The following is a 26,645-nucleotide window of genomic DNA, read 5'->3' on the forward strand; positions in this document are numbered from 1 at the left end:
GGTGCTTAGTTCCTGTGGGAGGTTTCAGCTATAAGCTAACTCTCCACTAAGTATCATCATTTCACAATCTGGCCTCTCATTAAGACCTATAGATGATTGTTCCCGATTCATCCATGCTTCCTAGAAACTCTTGCAATCTAGGCCTTATGGATAACCCTGATGGTGTATCCATCCTTTCATATGCATATGACTATATATTTCAATATACTGACCTTTAGAGATAAATGATCTCTACCTCAGTTCTGATTTTTTGTTTCAGATGGGATTTCTGATCTTTTAAATTTAGTATGATGCTTTTCCTGTGTATCTATTAGTTGGATGTTGTGGAGGTAGAATGTATGACAATTCAGAAATAAGCTTTCCCCTCTTGGCTCCACAAGCTTTGACCTCAGTCTTTGATGAAGTGCACCTGTGATGCTTAATCCCCCTGCTCAAATTATATCTCCCCACTGGAGTTTGATAAGAGTGAAGTTTTGCTGGTTCTTTGTTGATTGGAGCGATTCACCCTTGGTGATTATTTTAGAACTTTTCCTCCCTGTTATGCCTGTCGGAAAAAGATAGAGTTGGTGACTCTGTATTCACAGCAGAAAACAATTTTGCTGTATTGAGAAATGTTTCTTCCTTAATGCGTGGGTGTGCTTGTATGGCGTCGGGTATCTAATTATTCCTTGCTTGTATTGGGGTTTTGTACTGGTTATTGTATTGTTGTTATATAATACAATAACGTATTTAGGAGTGTTGAAGGACTACTGGTTTTATCCTACTGATTTGTAATACATTTTTATATGCTTGAATCTTTAATATCATTTGGAGGCAAACGGATTTATTTTGGAAAATATTGGTTTCTTATGGTTGTTCGTATTACATCTACTTATGCTTGGAATTTTGAATATAAAGCTGAAAGGAACTGGTTAATTAATTGATGAAGAATTTTTTTGGTTCAAACATCGTATTGTATTCCATTTGCCTATTTCTGAGTTTGAATATTATTATTAAGAAGAAGCTTGTTTAACGTTTGTCGGCTGTTGAACTGTATTCATTTGTGTTCGAGACATTTGCAAGGTTTTAGTTCTGGTTATTTTGTTTTGAAGAGAAATAAGGAAATTCCCAGGATCGGGTTATTACAAAATTGCATGAATGCAACAATAAAGGGCTGGGGAGAAGGCGGAGCAAGGAAATCTCAAAAATCCGACAAGCAAACTTAAAGGCAAATGATGAGAAGAAAAATCATCTAATGACAACCTAGACATGAACGTCAACACACTTGCACTTGACTCCAAGATCAAAGCTTAAAAAGGGGGGACTGAAAGTCTAGCAAAAATATATAATGAATACAATAACAAACAAATATAGTTTTACAGTATACTTGCTCCATCTCCATGGTTATTTTTATTCAATTTGACTAGCTTCAAGACTGAATTTTAGAGTTGTAACATTCCCTAGTTAGGGTTCACCTATCGATTTGTAAAAAAGATACAAATGTTTATGTTGTTCCTTATCAAAAGCTTATTCCCGATTGATATTCTTCTCCTTGACCAAGGTGAGTGTTAATGTTTGGTAGCTTCTGTCGGATAACTCTATGGATATACATGTAATTATATATGAGATATAATTCTACATGAGATATAAACTTATTATATGTGAGAAATATATATAACAATAATTAAGTTTATATATATTAATTATTTGATTATTGAATAGACATGTCTATTCAATAACATATGCTTAATATAAATGAGAGGATGTTGCATTTGGAAAACATATACCTCAATAGGCAATGCCATTACATTTGCAGCAGATCCGAAAATCTTAACATGGTATCAAAGCCACGTTGCAAGTGTAAGAAATGATTATTGGCATTTGTCATTGAAATAATTTATCACACATGAAAAGAAAGTAAATGACAAAACAATGAAACTATTGGAGAATAATGTGCGCATCAACAAGTGTCATATTTGAATGATTCAGATTAGAGAAGTTGATATGGAAAATTTAATAGTGATGTACATCCAGATTATGTTCAAAATATAGACCAGCGATACAGAGTATATGGGTGAAGCGAATATAATTTTATATTACAATGAAGATGCGAACATGGCTATTTTAATATGTATAGTCAGTCAAGTTATATTAATTGTGAATGTGAGGGAGGAATGCCTTCCCGTTTCAGATATTAAACTTTGTGAACTTATACAAGTCCGAATGTGATTTGGTCCTAAAATATTCGTTGAAGCAATGCGATCAAGCATGTTTCAGGTCTGATTGTACAAATTCTGTGAAGCAACACGATCAAGCATGTTTTAGGTCTTGCAGTTTGGTGAAGGCGCTTGAGCAAGCTTGCACAATTTGTTGAAAGCAAAAAATAGGCCTGTACATGGTGTCATGTTGGAGTCTATGAGACTATAAAATATTTGTGTCCACGCTAGATTTGTATTTTAGTTTCTGTGCATATCCGTTATGTGTGCAAATTGGAGTTAGTTCACACAAGAATCTGTTATGCTACAGAACATCTACGGTATGTGAATTGGAGTCTATTCACCCAAGCATCTATTGGAACTATTGCAACGATCATATTTTCAAAGCTTCGCCATAACTCTAAACTTTCGGAGGCTCAAAGCTCGCAAAAGCCTACGGTGACTTTAATGTTTGTGTTTGCATCCCCAATTCAACCTCGTCTTTGTACAATTTCATTATCATTGACTTGATTCTACAGTTAATTAGAAAATGCATTTCTTGTTTCGGCATGTTGAGACACCCTTCTACTTCATTTTTCATGAGGACCCTGAAAGGTGATGCAAAATCTGGTCACTTATTACATTAACCATGTAATTTCATTGAGGTCATCGATCCCCTTAAGGTAAGTATATATATCATATCATTATGAAATTTTTTATTATTAACATTAATTGTTGAACCCGTCATGTAATTATATAAGGTCTAATATATAATTGTTTTTTGTACTATTTTGAATTATATTATTGTGGAGCCCACCTTGAATATTGTTATTAAAGAGAAATTAAACAGATTGAAATTTGAAATATAACTATAAACATTCGTAATGACAAAAGAATTTCATCTTGTGGAAAGGATCAATATTACGTTAGTATGATATGAATGGGTTATTCTTTAAATGAATAAGAATTTCATAATCTTGGTTATTTATTTGAAAAATGAAATAATGTTATAATATAGATTAAAGTCTATAATAGAAATTGAATATATGCATTTATATTCAAGACATATTTTATCATTGGAATGGTCTATTTATGCAAGACTATTTATTATTTTTGAGTATATAGTAGTCTCCTTATTTCTATACAAGCTATATACCTTGATCTTGTCCTCCGAGAATGTAATTGCAAGAAAACGGAGATTGAGATTTAGAGGGAGAATAGCATTTCATTTAAGGAAATCTTGAAAGAGAGGGAGAAGACTAAGAATGTTACCCTTCAGTGAACTCAATCTTATTGATTAAGAGGGAGTAAACCATGTTGAGATGGTTTCTCTGAAGTTCAATAAGTTGTCACAATCAAGAGGGCTGTGACTATGTATGGGCCTACCCCCTGTGTACATCATGAGGAAGTGACGACTTCCAAATGATGTCACTTGTATTTGGGAGAAGTTGTTGTAAGGTGACGATCTTACAATCAACTTGTATTATGAGATCTAATAAATTGAGTAAATGGTGAATGTCTTGTATCTCAACATTCTGAGAAGCCATTACTCTTAGAGTACTTGGTGAATATTATTGATGTTTTGGGAGGCCAATACTCTTGATATCAAATGTGATATCTAAACGTTTTGAGTAAGTGGTGAATATCATTAATATTCGGGGAGGCCAATACTCTTGATATCAAACCTTATTTGAGTACTTGATGAATATCGGATGTCGATATTCTTGGAGGCCAATACTCTTGATATCAAATGTGATCTCAAACCTTGTTCTTGAGTACTTGATGAATATTGGATGTCGATATTCTAGGAGATCAAGACTCTTGATATCAAATGTGATATCATACTCTAGTTTGAGTAATTGATGAATATCATATGTTGATATTCTGGAGATTAATACTCTTGATATCGTATGCGATATTAAATGGTGGAAAACTTTTGAGTTTTCCTTAAATTCCTAATACTAACATTGGTATAATATTTGTCTTGTGTTTATCCTCCCTTGCTAAGAGGGAGTGTTAATGTTTGGTAGCTTCTGTCGGATAACTCTATGGATATACATGTAATTATATATGAGATACAATTCTATGTGAGATATAAACTTATTATATGTGAGAAATATATATATATATATATATATATACAATAATTAAATTTATATATATTAATTATTTGATTATTGAATAGACATGTCTATTCAATAACATATGCTTAATATAAATGAGAGGATGTTGCATTTGGAAAACATATACCTCAACATGTAATGCCATTACATTTGCAGCAGATCTGAAAATCTTAACAGTGAGTATATAGACCTCTATCAAATATTTTTTTCAATGCCTTAATATTGGGTGTGATTATGGTTTGTGGATGATAGATATCATTTACAAGAAGTCTTCAGCTTGGCCAACTTAGTATGATGATCGCCTTGCAAACATATTCTTATCTTCATAATCATCTCTTGATTTGTGCTTTAACTTATTTTTGATGTCTTTTAGCTGTTAAATATTATTCTCTAGCTATTTCTATAGCTTCACAATTTTCTCTCTCCTAGACACTTGAAACAATTGAAGGACTTGATTGTCATTTTGGGAATGCCACTATTAGTGTTTCAAATGAGGGGCGTGACAATTGTCTCCTCTCCAAAATTGCTTGTCTCGAAGTAATGATTTATTGATCATAAAGACCTATCCATAATCCACCTTCCACTATGCTTTATTGACATCATATATATCTTCTCCCTTGTTTTGAATGTGAATTATGATTTGATAGTAGAGATGTGGCAAAACTTTAGACAGGTTTTTGCTCATTGCTGAAAGAAAGGGATCGAGGCCATCTCATGGTGCCAATTGATTTTATAAAAACCAAGGTTTGAATTATAACATGCCTGAAATTTACGTCTTGCGGGTCTTCTAGATCTTCTAACAATTGGTAAGATAGACTTCTTAAAATTGCATAGAGGCTGAACTTTTTAGAAAATTTAAAAGGTGTTTGGTCTAATTTTATGCTGATATCTTGGATGTGACTGAATCTAGAGACTGATTATGAAGAGAGGTCCACATTGTATTAAGAACCTCATGATATGAGTTTCACTTACTCATAAAACTCTCCCTCTTTGAAAGCAATAACGTAGCCCCTGAAATTTTAAAAGCACTCATTAAACACTCATGGAATAAATTTGTTTGGAGACGTCAAACTGTAATGGCCCTTTTTGGGAACATTAGAAAATTACTAGCCCAACTTATAAAATAATTAAAAGTGACTTTGAAGTTAAACTAAAACTATTTAAAAAGTCTCTTTTAATAAATAAGGCAAAAAGGTGACAAAGGGGAATAAGACGAAAGTCAAAAGGGGAATTTGAGGAGTCGCAGTTGATCATTAAAAAGAGAAAGTCCCATTCACTTTGGGCATGCTTGGTTTATGATTCAAATTTCAGTTTCTTTCTTGGAGAGCTATTTGGAAAGCTTCAGCTTTCATTCAGCCTAAGGACGGAAACCCTTGTACCGGTAGACAGTGGACACAACCCCATTGTCCGTGGAGATGTCACATCAGGTGTCTTGCATGTGCTTACATGGTCTTTCTAAGTTTTCCAATCTTAGTGTAAAACTGTGTTTAAAATTGGATTTTTGAATGCTAGTTATTATATTGCCGATGTATAATGCAATAACATATTCTGAGGTATTTTATGAGAATTTACTGATTTATATTGCATATTCATTTGTTTATGTTCTGAAAATTATTTTGAGATAAAATCAAGCAAATATCCATTGGGGATAACTTGTACTACACTAGCCACTAATTTGCACACATGTACACAATTTGTGATAACCTGTACTACACTAGCCAACCCAACCTCCTCTATGGCATCTCTCAAAATGGTGAACTAGAATTCTGCATTCTTCTTCTTTCCTAAGCAATCTATGGCTTTAATAAAATAAGAGCCAGCAGTGGATGTGACAATGATATTGATGAGTGGCCGATGTCTAACATTGGTTCACCCATCCATCACAATAGAGCAGCCTGTCCTAACCCAAGTGCGTTTCATATCCTCAAACAACAAAGCAACTCTTGAGTACTCTTCATCTGGGATGGTGGTTTGTAGCTTATGCTCACTAGGGCGTACAAATGAGGGATTCATATTCAATATATCTTTCACCATTTATTTAAAATAAGTGGAACAAGCTACATGATACGAGATACCATTAGCAACAAATAATATTCCAATGGATGCTTCATACTTTTCCTTTTCCTGTGCATTAAACATACTTTTCATCGAGCCCTTCTCACCAGTGCTCATCTTTCTCTTCCCTCTAGACTCAGTAGGGCTGCCACTAGTACCAATGGCATATGACATATGCCTAGATGATTGTGACGGAATAGATGGTGATATCACTGTCAAGATTTGCCCCTCCATTTCAGCCTCTACGTGTAATCTTTGACATTCTAATCTTTGTTCATCAGTCAAGTTAGGACAAGCTTTGACTCCATGACATACAACACCTAAAAAGTGTGACTTCACCCTTGTATAGCTGCCCCTAAAATCATCAAGACAAACATGACAATTCCACACTCTAGTCCCTTTTGAATTCTTTTATCTTTTAGCCTAGGTGTGATGTATTGGAAAAAAGGTTATTTTCTATTGAAAGGACCCTGTGCAAAATTTTTCATGATGGTGGAAGGGCATTTAAACAAATCAGATTTAGGATCAGCTCTTTTCCTAGTCCTGCTACTAGCAACATCACCCGCAACCACATTTTTTTCCTTATCACCACTACTACTAGTACTCCTACTGCTGCTCATGGTGCTTTATTTTGAGATTTAAATATGCAATGGAAATATGAGTTGAAACAATGAATTTAAAAAAAAAAATCAGACTTTTTAAGTTGCAAATCTATCTAAAAAATGGAAAATGGTAGCATAAAGATTTTCATACTCACAAAATGGAAGCTCAAACCTCTACTCAAGCTCTTGGAGGCAAAAAAGCCACCTCCTCTTCTTACAAAATGAAAACCCTAGCCAATAGCAACACACTCCAACTTTACTAGCAAAACCAAACAAATGACAAAACAACCAAAATGTGGTCTCTTTTAACCTTTTAGGGCATTTGGAGGCATGGGGCCCACCTGGGCAACCAAGTAGGAAGCATTGTTTTTATAATTTTTGGATTACTTTTTTAATTTTTTACATGAAACAAATAGGGGATGACTGACCGTCCTTGGTATGGTTGGGGGACATTTGGATGTTCCCTTTCTGTACCAACGATAGCTAGCCATCCCCCTTTTTTGCCAAGTAGTGCCCAAGTACCGGAAATGTTCCATATGCTTCTTGGTATTTTGGGGATGATGGGGGATGTCCCATACCCTTTTCCCCATCCCAAGGACATCCCCGTCACAGAAACTTGGGGGTTTTTGCTCGAGACGCATCCCCGGGGTACATAGCTCTTATCAAAAAATTATTTAATAGATTCCTTGAAAAGAAGAGCATGTTGCCATGGGGAAAACATGTGGCTTCGAAGGAGTCGCAAAAGATTTTATTAAATTACAACAATAGTTAGCTCGAGACTCACAACTTGATGTAAGAACAGAGGTGGTTGATATGTTTGATGAGTATAACAAAATTCCTTCAAATATTCAAAAGGATTTACCCTTCATAGATTATGCGGACTTTCATCCAAAGCTGCAAAACAAGAGTGATGCGGCAATAAAGAAATATTATGGTTTGGCCCAGGATCTCCTTGCCAAAGACGTGCAAAAAATTGGATGACAATAATCAACTTCTAGTGATCTTTAAAAGGAAGAGCAACCCGCTCATGATCATGTGGAAGTTCTTAAACATGGTACAATTTTACTGACATTTAGTATGGAAGAAGAAGGCTCTTGCAAGGATACTGATACTAGTGCTCTTGATGAGCATATTAAGAACACATTGGAGAAGATAGTCCAGCCAACCAATGATGAGAACTCAACAATTCTTGTGAGTGTTGATTCAGTCCTACGGGTTTCTACATATGGTATGGATTGTCTTTGTGACAAATTTATTTTTGAAGACAATGCTGTCCCTAATTCCTATACACAACCGAGTATGCAAGATGACAGTTATGATGTAGATATGTATGGTGAAACATCTTCTTCCCCCTCATGTGCACTTGACTTATCTCATACACCTACTAGTTCACATATGTTGGAAAATGAGTTGAAAGTGAGTATGCAAGATGACAGTTATGATGTAGATATGTATGGTGAAACATCTTCTTCCCCCTCATGTGCACTTGACTTATCTCATACACCTACTAGTTCACATATGTTGGAAAATGAGTTGAAAGTAACTGAAAATAAAATTGTTGTAGTTGTGTCACATCTTAATAACATTTATGAGATGGTCGAAAAACACTTTTGGAGGGAAAAATTAGAAAGAAGACAAAAAGGACACGAAAAGGAGTTCTCACATTTGCAGGTGATTAAGGAAGGGATGAGAACAATGAAATCAGCTTACCCACACGTTATTTCAGATCGTGATCATCTCTTTGACCTTGCACAGATTTATTCAGAAGCATTGAGGAAGAAGGAAGCAGAAGTAGACGTATGCATATTTGAGCTCATGATTGCCAAGGACACCCTTGAGGCTACTTTAGTGGCATTTGATGAAGTAGAAGATCAGATTGTTGAGTTAAATAAGAAATTATATTTGGCACGCTCTACCTTGACTCAACATTCAAATGTAAGAGTCGATGAGATTGATAGTGATGACAGCGAGAGCATTGACCAACATGAAGACGACCATGATAATTCTGATTTTTATGACAACAGTTATATATCTACACAATGACACATGGATAGAGATGAAACAAGTGAAAATGACCTAAAGATTTAACTTGATGGTGATCATTTCATTGATGGAGATGTTGACTTGAGTGTTGGTACTTATGGTGATGTTGAAAATCCTAAATTGCCCTTAATGTATGCTGATATTTTCTACCGATTATTTGGAGACATATCACCTGGTCTTCATGAGATGGCAACTATGTATTTGTTAGCTGGTGATTTTATCTTTATGCACACTCCAACTTTTAGTGGGTTCTACATTTGGTCTACTACTATTTTTCCAGATTTGGTTCAGCCTCCAGAGGTTAGCGAGTTGCAGGTTGATTCGTGGGTATACCGCACCTTGAGAGACACACCTTATGAGAAGGTTACCCTTCCACTACATGGGCACAATGACAACAACGTCATCTTCTATATTGCTGGTCGAGTTTATGATGGCGATACATGGTGGACTTATGAGTTGAACTTCATGCAAATTCACGATTTCGGTTGGGTGATCTGTTTGTTCACTTGGTTTATCTAGGATAATAGGTTGTTAGACATCCCTTACTCCTAGGATCGTATTGATAGGTTGGTTTGGGATCCAGGTGTTGACTGGATGTATGCATGGCATTATAAGGATTTTGTTGTAGTACTACATAGTTTGAGTTCTGATGCAGTTATGATTAGAGTTGTGCAACCTATAGACGCATTGGTACTTCACAGATTTAAAATGGGATCGAGGGATCTGGTTGATGGGTGAGTCGCACTTGGACACTTTGCTTCATAGAGTGGCAAAATGTGTTTTAAGATTGGGCTATAGAGCTACCTGCAGATTTATATGGGATCTTGGTACTGATTGCTTGAGGAAAAACAATCTTAAGGAGGGAGGACTGTAATGTCCCTTTTTGGGAACATTAGAAAATCACTAGCCCAACTTGTAAAAATATTAAAAGTGACTTTGGAGTTAAACTAAAACTATATAACAAGTTTCTTTTAATTTAGAAGGGGGAATGCTGACAAAAGGGCAATAAGGTAGAAGATAAAAAGGGAATCTAAGGAGTCACAGTTGAGCATTAAAAAGAGGAAGTCTGATTCATTTTAGGCATGCTTGGTTTATGATTCAGATTTCACTTTCTCTCTTGGAGAGCTATTTGGAAAGCTAAAGCTTTCATCCAGCCTGAGGATGGAAACCCTTGTGCTGCTAGACAGTGGACGCAACCCCATTGTCCATGGAGACACCACATCAGGTGTCTCACATGTGCTTATACATTCTTTCCAAGTTTTCCCATCTGACTGTAAAACTGTGTTTAAGATTGGAGTTTTGAATGCTAGTTATTATATTGCTGATGTAAAATGCAATAACATATTTTGAGGTATTTTATGAGAATCTACTGATTTTATATTGCATCTTCATCTGTTTATGTTCTGAAAATTATTTTGAGATAAAATCAGGCAAATATCCATTGGGGATATTACATAGACATGAAGTGCATACATACATTCATGAAGTAATCATGCCAAAAATAGGATACATCACATTATACATATTCATAAGCACCCATAAGTATGTAAAGCATGAAGTTTGAACATAAGTCATGTGGGGGATAAGTATATAGAGGTTATGAAGCATACACGAAATGTAAGTACAAGAAGTATACACGTATGACACAAGATTTACATGAGAAGGGTACTTATGTAGTAAACATGCTGAAAACATATGATGCATGAATTGTACCCATGTAAGGTCTGGGTGATATACAAACATTCGTAAGGCATGAATATACACAAGACATGAATTCCAAATACACATAAGGCAGGGGCCGCATGCTGAAGTCATGGATTGCACATTGGGATACTCTTAAAACATGAATCATATATGTGAATATATGTAACACATGCATACACGTAAGTCATGAAGCATACACTTGAGTATACATAGCACATAAGGCATGAAGCATACACTTGAAATTTTATATAGGTCATGAAGTGCATAAAGCATGAACCATACAGTTGAATTCGCTAAAATCAGGAAGCTTATATGTGAATACACACATCACATATCTTCCATGGATTGACATATTTTGCATCTAATATTACTAGTCTTTGCTTCATAATGTAAACCTTCAGTTCCTAAATATTAATGAATATTATAGCACACAAATATAGTTTTCAGTGCTGAGGCAATTGACAATAGAACTTCAAATATTAGTAAATAATATTCACTCCAGGGTTCCACAGTTATTTATATCCAATTCAATCAGCTTCAGGATATAAATCTTAGAGTTGTAACATTCCCTAGTTAGGGTTCACCTATCAATTTGTATAATAACAGAGCTACAGATGTTTCTGCTTTCCCTTATTAGAAGCTTATTCCTGATTGATATTCTTCTTCTTGACCAAGGTTACTATTAAGACAACTATCAATTACTCGATTCAATACCTTAATATTTCATAGACTATAAGATGAATAGTGGGTGTGATTATTGGTGCTTTACTTACGTTTTATATCTTTTGACTGTTAAATATTTATCTCTAGTTATTTCCATACCTTTGCAATTTTGCCTCTCCTAAAGACTCCACAAAATTGAAGGACTTGATTGTCATAACGGGAATACCGCAATCAAGATTTCTAATGGGGGACTTGACATGATTATCCCCTTTTCCTCCATAAAGGTCTTTTTTTCTCAGTAAGTAATATTTATAATTTGTAAAAGACCTTGTAGCATAGGTGCTCAATTGAAACACAACTGAGCACCTTTTTAACCAATTATACAGTAATTTGTCTTTTAATATTTTTAACATTAGACAACACGAGAGTAATTATTTACTACCTCAAGTTTCAGCAGTTCATTCAAGCTGTGAAAAGTGTCTAAAGGACACAAATATGCAATTTTGATCACACCATAGCAATCTTGAAGTCATAAAATCATTGGGCTGAAGCAACTAGATGCCTTGCTAAAAATAACATAATCCTCCAAGAAGTTTGGAGATCTCCCAAAAGGCTGGAATCAATTGCAAAAGTAACACAAGGGTCACTAAGACCAACTGAATTAACAATTATGAATATCTTTGCAAGCCTGTCCTCGAGCTCTCGAAGAACATTGGAGTTCTCCCTTGCCATTTTGTCTTTGGGAGAATTCAAAAATCAGGCTAACTGATCACAATTCAATTTTTCTTAAAATGAGGACTTTATCCAAATCTAGACCTTCAATTAGAGAGTTATTCGTTAGATTTCTATTGGATCTGAATTACATTCCATTGATCACAAGAATGCATCTTAATAATGATAAGGATGATAGAATATTTTCTTTTCCTTGTGGCATTTTTTAAGCAAATGGTTCATGGGCATGGAAGCTAGGAGAAATATTTGTGTTTAGTTGTGAAATTTTGAAGACTCTTGTATTCAATCCTATGGAAGATTTAATCAGTTCATTACAGTGACCTGTGCTGCAGCATGCTGATGCGTGTTTTGTGACACTGGCCAACATAGAACAAAATACCAAGTATTCTATCCTCTCTTGAACAAGGAAACACCAAATGCTAAACTACATGATCAAACAGGGCAACCCCAAGGTTTGCAAATGTGAACATGCTATTTTGCAATTGATAGACTCCATGACATAATTTGATATTGCTGTTAATCATGAGGGGTAATTATTCCTGGAATTTATCAATTATTTTTCCTCAAAGCAACTGGAGCTTGAATATGAAACCTATTCAAACTTCAAATAAAAGATGAAAGGGAAAGGGTTATGGAATCTAGTCTATTTCTAACAGTTAAGTAGTAAGGACAATGATAAAAATGGATGATGTTGGGATAAATAGTTCCTTACAAAATTGCTTTCTACTTAACTAGAGAAATCTAATGCCATAGAAAGAGTGCAATCTTCTAAGGTAGCAAAAAATTTTCATATTGTAAATAAATTATAATCCATCCAAATACCCAATGAACATCCACAATCAAACTATGCCTATAATGAGGTTCATCTAAATACTCTGCAGTTTGCAATCAACAAACTTCAAATGGTATGAACCAAGAGATTCATCACATATCTTCACATTTTTCCATTGAAAAACAATGAATTCTAACTAGAACTTTGAGAAGTATAACCCAGTGTTACCAGCCTCAGACTCGGCTTGGACTCCGTCAAGCCCACAGACTTGGCAAATTAAAAAACCCATGAAATTCAAAGATTTATAAGGATTTTAAGTTTTTTTCATGCATCCTTTAGCCAATTAACATCAAATACACAATAATTGAGATAAATAGAAGCTACTTTGCATGCATATACAACTTTTCATAGATCACGTAAGTATAAATGTGAATTTTTGAAAGAAATTACATAAAGTTAAACTAAATGACATAATAGAAATTTGAAATATAGTGTAATTGTCAAATGTCTACAATATGTCAATATCTATGGAATCAAAAGTTCAAAACATATATCAAAAGAAAGGCTCATAGTAGCCTATGTCTTCCTACGAGTACGCCTAAGATAGGTCCTGGAAGCCTCTAGAGCCATTCTCTCTCATTGCGTCTGAGGTTGAACCTTAGTGATATGATCATCTTCCTCATCCTCATAATCATTCTCATCCTCCTAATCTTCATCCTCAGAATCCTCATCATTAGAGTCAGGTCCATCACTCTCGGCTGTAGGGTCCTACACTGGGTCTCCTCGTGCTCCAGCCTTTTCTGCTGCCATTGCTACTACCTCTGCCTCTCGATCAACTCACTCCAAAATCTTGATCACTGAAGACAGGATCATCAACCTCTATGTTCCACTTTGCTTGTATGTCAACCTTCTCTAATACAATGGGAGATGTATTGGTGCCCAAAATCTGTTTGTGGCAGAAGCAAAGGTTGTAGTGAACAAAAACAAGATCATTCAACTTTTTTGCTCTCAACTTGTTGCACCTCTTCGAGCGTATATGCTTGAACATATTTCAATTGCGTTCGCATCTTGAAGCACTAGATGGTTGGTTCAAGATACAAACTGCAATCCTTTGTAGATTTGGTATCTTATTGCGAAACATCTCCCACCACACATCTGAAAGAAGAATTTTTTTAATCAGTTCTATAAATTCGACTTTATCAATCTAGATTCTAGATTCTAAAGTGTTAATAAAATAGAATTTAGAATTTGGAATCATATTTTTACCAGGCATCAATTATCTCTGGTTTTTCTTGTATAAATCTTTTGAAAATAGGTCTCTTAGTACTTTCTTATACATCTCTATCTTACAAACTATAATTGTTCTAACAGTTGCATTAGGTGACATTCTCTCTATAACATCATAGAGGCCACTCAACATCACTTCATCAGTCTTAAAATTTGGGCTGAATTGGTATGCTGGATTAAGAAAGTGGGCAGTTGCATGTATAGGTCTAATAAGTAGATTGTGTTATCACTTATCAATGACAATTGTGTCATTGCTTATCAATGACATCATATGGGACCATATTTTTCATGATTCCTTGCACAAAAAGCTCGAATGGCCTCTTTTGCACTATCCATGCCCTCATAAATGTAACCTATTGAGGACTAATCTCTATTAACAATCCGTAGGATAACAATAAGAGGCTTTATGAACTGCAATCATTTTGAAAAACAAAACATTAAGCTTTAAGTTTTCCGTTTAAAAATGAACAATGTGAATGTCAATAAACATAAACAAGTGTTTAAACCTTCAACAAAAATACTGAAATGAAATGGAAATGAGCACAAAAAGGCAAATTACCTCCACAATCTCCTTGATGGGTTTCCAAAAGCCACTCTCATCCAAAACCCAATCAACCACCTCAATTGCTGCATTGAGATTTGAATATGATGAATTCTTCCACTCCTCACATACAAACATACCTTTAAAACCAACCTTTGCATTAAAAAATTATTTCAACGTTAGAAAATTTGTTGCAAATCTAGTGACCGTTGGACGAGACAACTCTTTATTCTTCGTATGTCGCCTCATAAGGTTGATGACTCAAGCATGATTATATATGAATGTGCAAATATTCTTTGCTTGCTCTACACATTTTTTTATCCAAGGAATTTTACCTAGATCCTCCAAAATGAGGTCAAGGCAATGGGTAGCACAAGGGGTCCAAAACAAGTGGCGGTGCCTCTCCATATGAAGTTTACCAACATAACATAATTTGCTGCATTAGCTGTCACAATTCGTACCACACTCTCCTCACCCACCTCCATCAACACCTGCTCCATTACCTCACAAAGATACTCAACATTTTTGGTCTTCCCCGAGGCATCAACTGATTTCAAAAACATTGTGGAACCTGAGAAAAAATAAAGAAATTTAGCACAATCACAATGATGCACAATAAAGAAATTTAGTACAATCAATTTACTACTAAATTATTAAATTCTAACTTTCTAAGCACATATTGAATTACCTGATGAGGAGACGAGAAAATTCAGCAGTGTTCTATGTCTTCCATCAATTCAACCATCGGTCATGATGGGTCAACCCTTTGCGACCCATACTTTACTCTGCCTCTCAATTTCAATTTTTACATCAGCAACGTGATGGGCCAAAATAGGACCTTTTAGCTTCTCATCATTAGGGTATTTGAACCCTTGACCACAAAGGCTAATAGCATCTATGGCAATTCGCCAATAAGGAGACCTAAAAGTTAAAACAAATTAAATAAACAATATAAGTATACTTATTATGCAAGCAAGGGAAGTCATACAAATTAAAAATTAAAATTCTAAGTACCTTGTTGCATTAAATGGAAGGTTGTTGTAGAAGAAGAAATCTCCTAGTGCCAACTTTGCATGTTCATGCTTGTCATTATTCCAAGCCATGCTCTCAAGTAATGGTTGTGCACCTAGAGTTGTGCGTGGAACAAAGATGGAATCAAGCGAGGATCTTTGCTTATGCACCCGAGGCCCAATGCTCACAGTCTGAAATGCAATGACCATGTCCATGATAACTTGAAGGACTCTCTACACTTCTAGTCCCAGCTAATTGTGCCATCTCTTCTTGATGCTTTTTAAAAAATTCTTTCTTCTCTAAAGATTCCTCTAACAGAGCTTGCATATCACGCATAACATCTTGAGGTACCTCGCATTTTTTGATATCATGCTTTGGTATATGTGCAAGGTCATATTTTAATCTATTAATGCCTACCCTATTATATGTTGTCATACAATGCCAACATGTCACAACTTTCTTATGCCTAGGAACAACATTTTTCCAAGCTCTATCCCTTGCTACTGCACTAGGGTCAGCATTAGGGTAAGTTTTGGGCCTAGTTCCACTACCCTTAGGTTGAGACATGATGTTGCTGCTGCTGGAATATACCATAAAAAAAACATTTAGAATAAAGAAAATCCAATTTACAAACACTAAGGCTGCTTACTTTTCAAGTTTTTCATCACCATAAAAAGAAACAAATCTAAAAAGTTCAAACACATGCAACTAAAGAAAGATTCATGAAAGTGAAAAAAAATTGCAAAATAACAAGAAAAAATGTATCTTACCTTTTCAAAATTTCTCTAGAAATGAAAATGTGACCCAAGTTTGAAGAAGCCTCCTCCAAATGCTTCTTGTAACTCCTCTCAATGCTTATATGCAAGCTACAAAGTGGCACAAACAATCAGTAACCGATAGATGGGAGCCAACCGATTTGCTAATTTATCTCCCAAAACTCCAATACTCTTCCCTCAACTCTTCTTTCTCTATTCTTTGTGTTTGCAAGTGATAGAATGACCTTTTTAGGTTTAACTTATGCTTTATAATGTTTACATACCAAAAAAAAAAATTGTTGGGCACTAACTACTAGTCGACTTTGCTTGGCGGGACTTGGCGAGTTAGCCGAGTCAGCTGACTCGGTTGAGTTCGAGGCAAGAGCGTTTTGCTTGGCTCGCCTTGGGACTCGCAGAGTCTAGCAAAGACTCACCGAGTCCTGTAACACTACTATAAATTATGCAAGCTGTTGAAACAACACACGGAGATCCACCATATATCTTCAATGAAAGTCATTTATTAATGTTGATAGAGTCATGGCAACATTTATTAATTTTGATAACGATTTGTAATGTTTATGTTTTTGTGGAATTGTTCATAATTTCATTCTCAATTCCCAACTTTTACTATTCTTTGAAGGATCTTGGACCAAGGTCAGTGACTTGATCATACCTTTGAAGACAAAAATAAAAGAGAAAAATATTGCCAAACCAACCATACCCAAGTAGAACTACTAAGAAAAATGAGGTGGTCCCCATTTGCAATGGTATTGTGTATTTACAACACTAAACAATGCATACCCTTGGGCAAAGAAGAAACGTGTCCCTATTAGGATAATCAATGACTTTTAGGGTCTTTATACATAATTTTTATATTGTCAATCCCTAGAGTCTTGCTTAGTTTGGAAACATGTAAATTTTAGACTGATTAGAGGCTAGTGTAACTTTTGTTTTATGCATCTTTACAATGGCTATATGTATTCAAATTTCAAACTGCTAAATTTGACTGGTTTCCCGCATTTATGTATTGTGCAAGGTTATCAAACAACCTACAAATGTGACCTACTATAACTTAAAAGGTAAACTTAAGACATCACACTAAATCTTGGAAGAAATACATTTAACTATTAAATAAGTGTAGAAGAGAAAATAGAGAATTTTTTTTATAGGTAAAGAGCCGAAGCCTAGATTATTTATTATTATTATTTGTTAAGATTAATTATTATTATGTGTTAAGCTTATCTAGTCTCGAATGCAAGACCTCCTAGATAAGAGACTCACAATTTATCGTTGTATTGTAGGCTCTTGCCTAGAAAACTAGAGAGTTTATGTTGGAGAGAATATCTATTAAAATCAAGATGTTGTATTGTGCCCATTTCAATTAGGAGATGAGTCCATCATAGAGTAAACCAAATAATTCTTGTATGATAGAATTGTACTAAGCCGTCATCTAGAAAGCCCTACAAAATATTTTTGTGAGTAATATGCACTCAGTATGTTTGCCAGTGTGATTGGAATTGGATTGCTGTTCTTTTTGCCATACTTGAGCATCCAAGGTACCAAATAATTTTAACTGTAGAATTGCAATTAAATCCAGATTTGATCTGCAAATATATCTCTGTTTGGCATGAAAAAAATGGATTTCATATTCTTAATGAATTTTAAAAATTTCTGATCATTTGAAAAAAAATCTTTGTCATTTGGTTTGCCCAGACAATTCCAAGAGAGATTTCTGATGCTACGATTTAGAGATTTGGGACATTGACAATTGTTAGAATAAGGGACAAGATAATTTAATGAAACAAATAAATCAAACAACTAATATATAACAGGGGAAGCAACTTGGGAAAATTTTGGTGTTTGTCAATGAAATGGGACAGATTGATCATTCAAACTGTGGCTTGAAGTCTAGTGGCAGCATAAACTATGATGATTTTCTAAATAGGGAGAGTGGCACCATATCAAGCCTAGGAATTATGCAGTTAATAACTACAAATTTCCATAGATGAGCCTTAGTAATGTATCACTGTCTTGTCCTTTTTGGAAATAATGCCAGGAAGAAGTAGTCTAGCCTAGTTCTATTTCCCATAGGCTGAAGGGAAAACAAGGGAAATATATTTTATTATTGTTTTAAGTTGGACTCAGTAAGTTTATTTTAGGTGGCAACTTAAATAGTTTTATTAAATTAAGTGTTTTTAGGTACATGTTAAAATAACAAGTATTTTTAAATACGAAAAATAAATAAAGTTAATAAAAAAGTAGCTCTTAGATGCTTGTTGGAGGAAAATTTATTCAACAACCCAAATTGAAAAAGTATTTAAAAAGGGCACCTAGCCTCATTTGCCATCAGGATTTCATGTTGGCATTTTCACCTTGGATCTTTGTATTCAATTTCATGGCTGAGGAAGAAAATCATTGGCCAGTTGGAGTTATTGGCCTTTTTGATTTCCATATGTGGATTTGGGATGAAAGCTTACATTTTCGTCGAGGGTATCTCCATGCAGGGGTTGCATTGGAATTGATTTACACAATTTCATACAAGTTTCTATATCTGAAGTGATTATTATTTCAAGGCAAATCTTCAATATTGTTGAATTTCCGGAGTTTCGTTCTGTTGCTGACCTATCATTGTTTATTGCTGTCATATGACAAATTGAGGTAGCAACTTTAGAACAGTTACTTTCTCATTGCTTAAGTGCAAAGGTAATTTACATATCCAGCTGGTTTCACAAAGGTCAATGCCATTGAGGTGAGAAGAACCAGCTAGAAGTAACACTATTACCCTAGAGCAATCATTTTGGAGGAGAGCCATTGAAGAGAAGGAGGAGATCACATCTGTTCCAAACCATGCTGAGGGTTTTGGGATGGATCACAGGAGCTGTCATCTATCAAAGGTTGTTTCCACGTTTTCTATGCAGCTGACTGCACAATATAATTTGTTCTGCTGATCTAACTGCCATGCTAGGATAGTGCTGGATATTTTAGGTTATATCCTAAGTAATGTTTACAGCCTTCCAGCAAGTTGCCACCTCTTTTAGGAATCAATTCCACTTTATGAAGTACCCTTATCAAGAAGTCAATCTTTACCATGGTGTTTTCCATATGCTGCCCAGTAAGCTGACATTTTTGAATTTTTCTATATGTAATTCTGAAAATCACATTTCCATCTCAGTCTATCAGTAATTGTACTCTGTCCAGTTTTCTGTGAATGAATAAAATAGAATTGCGATTCCATGCTAGTATATTACTATATTGTTATTTCCTATTGGTGGTAGCTCTATACGTTGACATAATTTGCCTTATTTATTTTATATTGACTGATATGTGAGGTTTGAGCATTAATGATTATTTCCAACAGTTTAAGGCTTTGGGGTGACACTCCCAGCCAATCGTTACTTTGATCAGCCCTTATTTTCAGTTAAGTTCGCGAATTCTTTATTTGATTTTCCAAATCAGAAAACTGTCAATATATAATTGGGGACAGCCCAATCACACAAATCAAATAATACTGATTTGAAAAGTTGAGTCTCAGGGAATACAAGTTGAGAGAACTATATTGTTGATCTTAGCAAGGTTGACAGTGTCATCAGCAAGGTCTAAGGATCTTCACCAATGTGTTCATCAACTGTTCATACTTCACATTTTATTTGACTTCATTTAGTGTAGGGTTGAAATCCTGGAATTTATTTTTGACCATGGAATCTTCTTTGTTGATCAACATTTGAGTTGCTTGAATTTCCAAGTTAATAATGCCTAACCTTTGATAAAACTTAAGGGGCATAGTCCTTCTAGATGTTGTTGGTTAATGGTGTTCCTATCATAGGTTCATTAAGTTTCACGTTACTGACTTGTGAAGCTCTTCATAGGTTTTTGTGTAATCAAGATTATTGACTTGTATTTTTCCATTTGGCGAGTTATTCTTGTGGATTATCCAACAATTAAAAGGGGCGTGTGTGTGTTATATGGGTGCGCTAGTGATGTATATAGGTCGAATCACTTGTAGATAGTTTTTTTTGTTGAAGAATTAGATTTTTTTAAATCTTCATTGCTATGTTTCTGATACACATCCATAGAGTTGCAGACTTAATGCAAATGAGAGCAGCTCAGGTTTGGCTAGGCCAGCCCAAGGGCCTTCCAAAGGAAAATAAATAAATAAATAAAATTTTATGAACATTTTCTTAAGCATAAATAAGCCGAATACCTAATTTCTCCATTGAGTGAGTTTTTTTTTTTCTGAAAATGACTGCCCCTCAACCTCATTTGGGTCAGCACATCCAGAACCTTACTAGTGATTGGGTTCTCTTGCCACATTAGGAACTTGATACAATTAGGGGTTCATGAGGCACTGGGATCCAACTGTTGAGTGGGCTGATTTGACAATATTGTTGCACAACTTGCTAAGAATCACTTCAGATGAGGTAATTTCTTCATATGGCATTGCTAGTGGAAGTGACATTGTAAACCATTATAATTCACATGAAATTGAACCAAATGCTGTCTTTAATGTTCTTGAGCTAGAGAACAATTAAGATTATTGAATATTGATTGTGATTTCCATTGTATTTTACAAATTTGTGTCTTTTCTCTTTGGCAAATTATGAGGAATTTAAATATTATGTTTATCAACAATTATGTGTATTGGTGTGTGTCTATATAGCGCACGCAGCCATATCGTACCTAAGGATTTTTTTGTTGCACCAGCCACCCAAACCATATACCCGACCCCATATTAGAATTGGCAACTTAGCTTTATAGGATAAGCGTAGAGTAATTTGCAGATATTGGTTGTTATACAATGGAGTCATGGACAGAAATATATCTGGCTTCTTTGATAACTTTAGGGTAAACTTTTGAAACCTTGTTTGATCTTTTAATTTAGAATAGGATTACACTACTTTAATGATTGCTTGCTAATCAACTGTTAAAAACTGGAATGCTTTTTAATGTTTAGCAATATACTACATTTTTGCTTCTTAAAAAGATGAATTTATAAATTTCTTATAATGTAATAGGTTCTGAAAGATTTTCTTCACACGGCTGAAGCAGATGTGAGATCACTTACCTCATTATATTCAGAAGTGGTGAGACTTCTCTTTCTTTGGATGGATTGCCAATTACGTCATTAAATTTAGTAAGTTCTGTTTTTTAACAATTTTATGTTGACAGGGGCGAAATGCTGACTCTCTTGCCCAGTATTTTGGTGAGGATCCTGCACGCTGTCCATTTGAGCAAGGTAATAAATACTGCTTCATATTTGCTCCCAAACAATTATGATTTCATCTGGGCAAACTATCACTTTATATAGTTATTCTATACATTGTCCATGTGTTTATTGTCTTGATTGTTATAAATCTGTCTAATGTATATTTTTATAGTGAGGTGAAATGATCTTAATTGTTATTCTTACTTGTAAATTGGGCTAATGAATCTACCCCAACATTGTAACTTTAAAATTATAGAACAGAGGAATGGCCATATCCAATGGAATTCCACTCTTTTGATATAAGCCCTTAGAAGCTCATAATTGGATGCAAGAATTTTTATTTTTATATTGAAATCATTTACAAATCTTGTGCCTATTCAAGCAACAATATAAGACTTACAATCTTATTCAAGCTCCTTGCAAGCAACCACACTAGAAACAACAATTGGAAGACCAAGAGTCACAAGTTAGAATCCACCTTTTACAATGAGACAAATACAACCAATAGAAGACCAAGAGTCACAACTTAGAATTCCACAAAGATGTCCCTCTTGGGATTTGAACTAAAGTCTTCACATTGAGAACTCATTGCTTCAACCAACTAAGCTAAAACCCTTGGACATGCAAGAATTTTTATTGAAAAGATAGCTATGACATTATACTTGTTTCTCCTCTGATGTTCCTTGGGACTCTTCATAGAATTCGCACACAAAAGTAAACATTTAGTGTGCAATAAAAGGTAAGTATAAAAGTGTGAAAAAGAAATATATTGAGACACTTAGAATTTGCACACAAAAGTAAAAATTAATTGTGCAATAAAAGATAAGTATAAAAGTGTGAAAAAGAAATATGTTGAGACACTGGAATATATGTCAGTAGATGATCCTTCATACTTATGATAGCAGTTAGTGTGAAACAATAAAGCTTTAGAGAGTGAGAATACTAAACGATTAAACAACTGATGCTTATAGATTCCAAATTTGAAACAAAAAACTTAGGCTTATGTCTTGCCCCTCATTCACTTAAAGCACATGGTTAGTCCTAAATTTAGAGAGCATGGTTGACTATCTGTTTATAGTGTTTGGCTTGAGAGCTCATGGTAATCATTTCCATTCATGTTTTTTGAACCTGAAAACGACGACAGTCCTAGCTCCAAGAATATGAAAACTTTATTGATGATTTGATGTTTGGTGAAGGCTTCCAAGAGGACATTTGAAATTTGAACTGACTTCTATCTTTAATCTCAAATAAGGTAGTATAACTGAAGTCCTTGCAACCTTAGTAACTGTTTTAAGAAATTTACAAACAAAAGGCTTCCTTTGGGTTTGCACAGGAGATACTTTTGGTATAGGGCAACTGATGTAATTTTTCTTTTTAAATTGTGTCAAATTGCACAAATTACCTAAAATGTTTACAGACTCGAATACACTTATAATTTACATTTGTGAGAAAGGAAAATATTGAGACACTAGAATATGTGTCGGTAGATGATGCCTCAAGCTTGTGATAGCAGTTCGTTTGAAATATTCAAGCTTTAGAGAGTGAGAATACTACATGATTAAACGAATGATGCTTATAGATTCCAAAATTGAAACATAAAACTTAGGCTCATGCCTTGCCCCTCATTCATTTAAGGTCCCGAGCACATGATTAGTCCTAAATTTAGAGAGCATGTTTGACTCTGTTTATAATGTTTAGCTTGAGAGCTAATGATAATCAGCTCCATGCATATTTTTTGAACTTGAAAAAAATGATAGTCTTGACTCTAAGAACCGGGAAACTTTATTGATGATCTGATTTGTGTGATGGCTTCCAAAAGGACATTACAAATTTGAACCAACTTGTATTTTTAATCTCAAAGAAGGTAGTACACCTGAAATCTTTGCAACCATGGAATACCTGTTTTAAGAAATTTGGAAACAAAAGGCTTCCTTTGGGTTCGCACAGGATATACTTTTGGTATAGGGTGACTGATGAAAATTTTCTTTTATAAATTTTACATGTCAAATTGCACAAATGACCTAAAACTTTTCCAGACTCAAATACACTTTGATTGTGATATGCCCTTTTCCTGTTCATATGTTTCTGACAGATGTTTAGGAGCCCTCCATAAATGTGGAAGGTTGAACGTTTGTTGCTCATCTCAGTGGTAATTTGAAACATTGATTAAATCATTAAGTACTGTCTTAAGAAGGCTTATCAGTTATCTTTAATAGTAAAATAAAAAATTCATAGGACTTGGACAAGCCTCACTCTCAGCACAATTGAAAGAGAAAACTGATAAGCATATAAAATCAGGCAATAACATTATTGTTTATCCAGTACTAAGACAACTTTGCAAAATTTGATCACAAACATGAATCTTGTGACAGAATATAAGTGAACAAGCTGTAATGGTCATGTATTTGATAACTGGAAAAATTAATGAAGTCAGAAGAACCCAATGGCATAGATTTTATCTTACATCACGGATCTGGACCTATTGCTATCCCAGAGATATTGTTCAACACAATTGACCTTCTATAATCCCTATTACTTAAATATTTAGAATAAAAGTCCAATAATATTGGGTAGTTATTATGTTACGTGACACAGAAAAGGCACTGGAATATATATAAAACCAATTGCATACGTAACTCACTATCTGTTGGGTCCATTACAACCTCAAACAGATCCATATTCATTTGTATATTATTCTTCTCATTTTAGAAGTTCAAAGTCATTATTGATTTCCAGGTAAAATTCTGGCAATCCTATCTTGGATGGTTAGTTTCTTAGTAACAACTCACTACCTTTCTTGCAGATTTTGTTGCAAGTACTATTTTTTAATTGTGGAAGTGCTTATCATGTCCCTCTTGCAACATCTACACTTCTGTTTGTTTTCTAAATATTAATCACTGTCTGTAAGAAAACCATTTTCTAAGGTTTTCTGACTAAAGCAGATAAGCTTGTAATTGATAGTCTGTTATTATGGCCAATATTTGTGAAGGAAGCAAAGCATAGACTGAGCAAACAGTATTCTAGAATTGAATGTGTCTAGTCTCTTTAATATATGAAAATTTCTTGTGTCATTTTGACCTTGCTTGACAATTAAATGGGCCATGGGTCATGGAAGAAGGCCAGTTCTTATCACCATATTTTTCTAGAGTGGACCATTTAAACGGGCAATGTCATTATCATTAACTGAGATTAAAAATGATACATTACATACACTGTATAGCTGAAATCATTATTTTAACTTCTATTCTCTGGGTTCTAGCAATCAATATGCAATGGGATTTGGCTGAAAAGTTGGGTAGTTCACTAAAATTTTGGTGGTTAACTTTTAATAAATCTTCAATTCTGTATGCAGTTATATCTACACTGCTGAATTTTGTAAATATGTTCAAAAAAGCTCGTGAGGAGAATATCAAGCTAGCTGAAGCTGAGAAAAAGAAAGCCGAGAAAGAGAAGATAAAAAGCTCACCTGCAAAAAGGGACTTGGCAGATCCTGAGAAGTCCAGACTCAGTCCTTCAAGAAAAGAATCAGATTTCATGTTTTCACCTCATCAAAATAAAGCTGGATAGCAAGCAGATAAATCGAAGCTCATTATGCTTACTAGATACCACTATGGAAAATTGCATAGAGGAAAATCCTAGATGCTCTACAGAAAATTCATGATGAGATATTTGTTACTTTCATTTGATCTCACAATTTTGAGAATTTTTTCTGGTTTGGAGTCAAACTATTGCTTGCATAAAGCATGGGTTTCCTAAGCTTTGGTGGCTCTATAAGAAAAGAAATTTTATGATGGTCTAAATTCTCAGACAGTAATTTTGTACCATGGGGAATTGCAGCCATGTGGTAGTATCCATAGAACTTCATCCGTATATAGTATGCAAAAGCTGTTGCATGGTCGAAGGCTTTAATGAAGTTCCATTTGCCCAGATACATGCATATTTCATTCAGGTCTGTGGCGAAGATTCCTATCTTGCTCATTGAGTTTTACATTGACTTTGGGCAAGCATCATGGAAATCTTGCAGGAGGAGGTATTGAAAACTGAAATGCTTAATGTATTTTACATCTGAATTTTTTGAGCTGGTGTATCACGTTTCTCAGGCAGTGCTGCATTTTGCATCTTGATTTAGGGGTTGCCAATGGCTTCTAAATACTGATACTTATCTTTTTCCTTGTTTTGCAGGTTGATAAGTTGTTGACCATAAAGTTATGCTTCTAGAAGAACTCTTGAAATGTTCAGGGACATTGTATCTCTGCTGATAAAGAAGTGATACTTGGTGATGTTCTACAGTTGCACATAAGTATCAGAATTCTTACACTAATGAGAATGCTCTGCATATTGAAGCAGTAGCTATTACTTCTGGTTTACAAGAACATTCTGCTCTCTTTTGGGATTTTCAGAATTAGATGTTGGGGGATACAATGTCGGAAAGGAGCTATGTTCATATATTTCTATAAGATGTGTATTAATGTTTAATCATTACAATTGATATCTAGCCATGTACAATTCAAATGGGCCTGATGGCAAAGGCATGTTGGCTTTATAAAGGAAACACGGTAAAATTTGAAGGTGTGTAGAGAATTGTACATCTCATTGAGTTCCCAAGATGGTCTCAAATCAAATTGAGGTCTTTGTTTTTACCTATCATCAATTTTGGATGGCTTTGATTCCTTTGTCTGTATAATCTTTACAAAATGGTTGGGGGTAACTAGGAATATCAATGAGCGTACACTGGTTTTGTGAGGAACAAGCCCCAATATTGGTACAGATAAAGCCAATTCACTCCAGGGTAAAAACGTATATTTCAACTACAAAATGTGTTTATTGTACTTTGACGATATGGTTATCTGTCAATAACAATAAGTAATGAATTCAAACCTGTACAAAGTAAAGTAAAACATTTAAGAAGGGCTTGAACCATCCAAAAATAGTGTATTAGGGATGGACTAGTGTGTTCGATTTCATCATTTGGGATTGATA

The 26,645-nt window shown here is 34.7% G+C and overlaps 1 protein-coding gene across 3 annotated transcripts in view; it reads left to right on the forward strand.

The window, feature by feature from the left end:
* Positions 1–26,309, forward strand: part of LOC149552260 (formin-like protein 14) — a 120,514-nt gene extending 94,205 nt beyond the window's left edge. For all 3 annotated transcript variants that reach the window (XM_089787785.1, XM_089787784.1, XM_089787786.1), the window contains 4 exons: positions 21,475–21,543; positions 21,629–21,695; positions 25,018–25,695; positions 25,848–26,309. In XM_089787785.1, the coding sequence (XP_089643911.1) occupies positions 21,475–21,543; positions 21,629–21,695; positions 25,018–25,232 (351 nt within the window). In that variant the 3' untranslated portion in view covers positions 25,233–25,695; positions 25,848–26,309. The remainder of the gene's footprint in view (positions 1–21,474; positions 21,544–21,628; positions 21,696–25,017; positions 25,696–25,847) is intronic.
* The last annotated feature ends 336 nt before the right edge of the window (positions 26,310–26,645 follow it).

The sequence above is a fragment of the Cupressus sempervirens genome, chromosome 6 (genome assembly GCF_028749045.1).
Source record: "Cupressus sempervirens isolate cs-2001-9-10 chromosome 6, ASM2874904v1, whole genome shotgun sequence".
Lineage (NCBI taxonomy): Eukaryota > Viridiplantae > Streptophyta > Pinopsida > Cupressales > Cupressaceae > Cupressus > Cupressus sempervirens.